Source organism: Glycine max, chromosome 7 (genome assembly GCF_000004515.6).
Source record: "Glycine max cultivar Williams 82 chromosome 7, Glycine_max_v4.0, whole genome shotgun sequence".
Lineage (NCBI taxonomy): Eukaryota > Viridiplantae > Streptophyta > Magnoliopsida > Fabales > Fabaceae > Glycine > Glycine max.
Window position 1 is genome coordinate 41,376,134 of NC_038243.2, and position 3,576 is coordinate 41,379,709.

General features: G+C 37.4%; 1 protein-coding gene across 1 annotated transcript; it reads left to right on the forward strand.

The window, feature by feature from the left end:
* Nucleotides 1-232: 232 nt before the first annotated feature.
* Nucleotides 233-1,759, forward strand: LOC100814924 (zinc-finger homeodomain protein 11). Its single transcript, XM_003528537.5, has one exon. It carries the CDS (start codon nucleotides 474-476, stop codon nucleotides 1,548-1,550), a length of 1,077 nt encoding a protein of 358 aa, XP_003528585.2. The 5' UTR covers nucleotides 233-473; the 3' UTR covers nucleotides 1,551-1,759.
* The last annotated feature ends 1,817 nt before the right edge of the window (nucleotides 1,760-3,576 follow it).

A 3,576-nucleotide genomic window follows, 5' to 3' on the forward strand; every position in this document is an offset into this window, starting at 1 on the left:
TAAACAGTAAATACATCTACATTACTACTAGCTAGCTCAAACATCTAATTATCCTATTAATAATCTTGTTTCTTTTTTCCCATAATCTGTAATTTTACCTTTTGATTGTTTTGTTTGTATTCTCTTCTCAAATCATTAGTGGTTGAGATTTTGGACCCTATTGTATTGCTGTATCCCTCTATCTCCTCGCAACCCCATTTAAACCTCAGATTTTGTCATCACTTCTCATTATAACCATCATCATCACCCATTTCTACCTGCATGATCATCATCACTCTCTTTCCTCCAAACCATTAACCCCTTTCTTTCCCTTTTATTTTTCTTTTCCCCTTCCATCCCAACAATTCACCCTTTCAACACCATGCTTTAAACTTGTCCAAAACCCTAATCCACCCCTTTCGCCATCTTATTTTCTCTCTCACACACACTTTCTCTCTCTTCTTGTTATATCACCCCTTGAAGAGACAACAAACATGGACCTAACCTCCATCAGTACCCACAACACAAACACAACACAAACCTTAGATGCTGCTAATACTACTACTAAAACCACCCCACCAACGCCAATCCCCACCACCACCCCAAAGTCTCTATCTTTCGCCAACGGCACACTCAAGCGCCATCCCACCACCACCGTTGCTCAGCCGCCGTCCATGGTGGTTTCCTACAAAGAATGCCTCAAAAACCACGCCGCCAGCATCGGCGGCCATGCTCTCGACGGCTGCGGCGAGTTCATGCTGTCTTCTTCCACCGTCCCCTCCGACCCCCGCTCCCTAAAATGCGCCGCGTGCGGCTGCCATCGCAACTTCCACCGCCGCGAACCCCAAGAAAACAACCTCAACAACAACCTTAAAAACAACAACCCCACATTTTTAAACTGTATCTATACCCTATCAGCGCCAGCACCACTCTCACACCGAGCCATGAGCCAAAGCACATCACCGAGCCTGAGTTCAAGCCCGAGCCACAGCCAGAGCCCGATATCTAGCCCATCACCGCCGCCACTCTCGCACGTGCCACCCTACCACGCTTCTGCACCTCACATGCTTCTAGCCCTCGGCAGTGCCTATTCTGCCGAACCCTCCGACGAACACCACCACCACCAACAACAACAACACAAAAGCTTCAATTTGTCGATGATGAGGAGCGAGAACCCCACCAAGAAGAGGTACAGGACCAAGTTCAGCAAGGAGCAGAAGGAGAAGATGCATAGCTTCTCAGAGAAATTGGGGTGGAGAATGCAGAAAGGGGATGACGGGTTGGTCCAAGAGTTTTGCAATGACATTGGGGTCTCAAGAGGGGTCTTCAAAGTGTGGATGCATAACAATAAGAACACTTTTAGGAAGAAATCTGAAGATGGAAATGGAAATGCAAATGCTCCTCAAAGTAATGATGATGACAATGCCAATGGTGGTGGAGGAGGATTTGATAGTGATATCAACAACCCCTACAACCCAAATAGCAACAACAACGATATTCACATGAAAGAAGTAGATGATGCGTGTGTGAACAATGTTGTTCATGTTTCTCTTAATGAGATGTCATCTTAGCTTAGCCTTTTTTTTTTTGGTCAAGAAATTACGTAGTTATTTGATGGGAAATGAAGCTTGAAGCAGGAAGCTCATGATCATTGGTTTGATAATTTTTGTTAATTACCATCTTTTTGGGTCTTTTTCCTTATTCTTCTTTTCGGAGAATCAGATATAGGAAAATCCAAGTGCCTTAGGTTCAACATAAAATGTCATATTATTATTATGTTTATTTATGTTCATAGACTATGAAATTTAGTGTCACCAGGTACATGTTTGATGATGGCTCTTATTGCTGTCACGTTTTCTTCTTGATAAGTTGCAGGTATATAGTTTTAAAGTGATTTAATTGTGAAACGTTAATATTATTAATTGTGCGTCATCTACTTTCTTTGAAATATATATATATATATATATATATATATATATATATATATATATATATATATATATATATATATATATATATATTCTGGGAGTGGTGAAGCCTATCTGCAATTTTGTCCTATTCATTTATGGAGATCTCCTACCATTGCAGGATTTTTTCTTTTTTCTTTTTATATCTTGCAGATAATGCAAGGCGAAACATTGCACGAGCGAAGTTCTGAAAATCTAATCTTACCATTATTTTTTCTTTTATGATTTATCATATTTGGGTGCAAGCGGTCCTAGGTAAGTTATCTCCAAAGGAAGAAGGAAAGGATTAGACCAATTAATTTCTTTTATGGTTTATCATAGTTTTGGTGAAAGTGGTCCTAGGTGAAGTTATCTCCAAACTCCAAAGGAAGAAGGAAAGGATTAGACCAATTAATTTCTTTTGTGGTTTATCATATTTTTGGTGAAAGTGGTCCTAGGTAAGTTATCTCCAAACTCCAAAGGAAGAAAAGGATTAGACCTATTAATCACATTGAAAAGGACATTAATCCATTCTATTTGCTTTTATTGGTCTCATCTTCTTATTGGACTTTTCTTTCTTAAAACCGTTATTACAAGCAATTACGCTGGTATAGAAAAGGAACAAGCAGGACAGTTGATTAGTAATAGCATACTATTTTGGAATATTAGAAGATGGCGTTGAAAATGCGATTGTCTATTGCCGTGTTTATCTATTATTATTAAAACATTATTTTATTACCATAATCTTTTGTTTGTCTATGCTTAGAAGGCAAGCGCCATGATTTGGTTAATTAATTTAATTAATGGAAAGTAATGTGGCAGTGCTGATGTCTTAATCTGCCACCTTTATTTCCATTTTTAGTTAGTCCAATACGCGGCTAGTTTTGTTATTTTGTTGTTTCATTATATTTAAGTTATCTAGTTTAAGGTGGGAGAGGAAGTTTTTATTCTTTAGATTAGTGTAAAAATCTATGTAGCTTTTGAGACCTTACATTACAAATCACCTAAAAAAACGAGGAATCCTTCTATTTGACTTAAAGTCTTTCCCTAAAGAAGTTAAACATGTACTTTCTTCTGTTGTTAGCATGCAATGATCATAACCCATTTAAGATAATCAAAAGAGCCACTTGCTTAATTAATAATTGATGAATTCAGTTGTAACTTGTAAGTTTCATCCGGATTAAAAAAAATATTGTAAAATTGTGCCTTATAAGCTGCCACGTTGTTTTCTTCCCTTTTAAGTTTATGGTTTTATAATTTTTGGGACGGAAGTACCCTTGTAATGAGTTTTCATAGAATAGGTATATAATAAGATCACAGCTTTTACAGAGAATGGACCACGGGGGAATTAATGCCATTTTGGAAGCTTTGTTGCTGCAGTAGTGGACCTCTATTCTTTGCTTCTATGTTTTGTTTTTCTTTGCTTTTATATTTATGGGACCAAATCTTTGATCTTGTTCTCTACCTTTGGTAGATGTATCAGGCCCACTTGAAAAAGGAACACCACTAGGCTCAGCCCAAATAAAATGCTACTATCCTAAATTTCTACCGGTTAAATAATTTATTATTGGAGAAGATGTAGACCAACGGCAATATATTAAAATAAGAATTTAATTTTAATGTATTTTTAGCATAATTTATTTTTTCATTA

Coding starts and splice junctions, on each gene's coding strand:
- LOC100814924 (XM_003528537.5), top strand. CDS start 474: ATGGACCTAACCTCCATCAGTACCCACAACACAAACACAACACAAACC.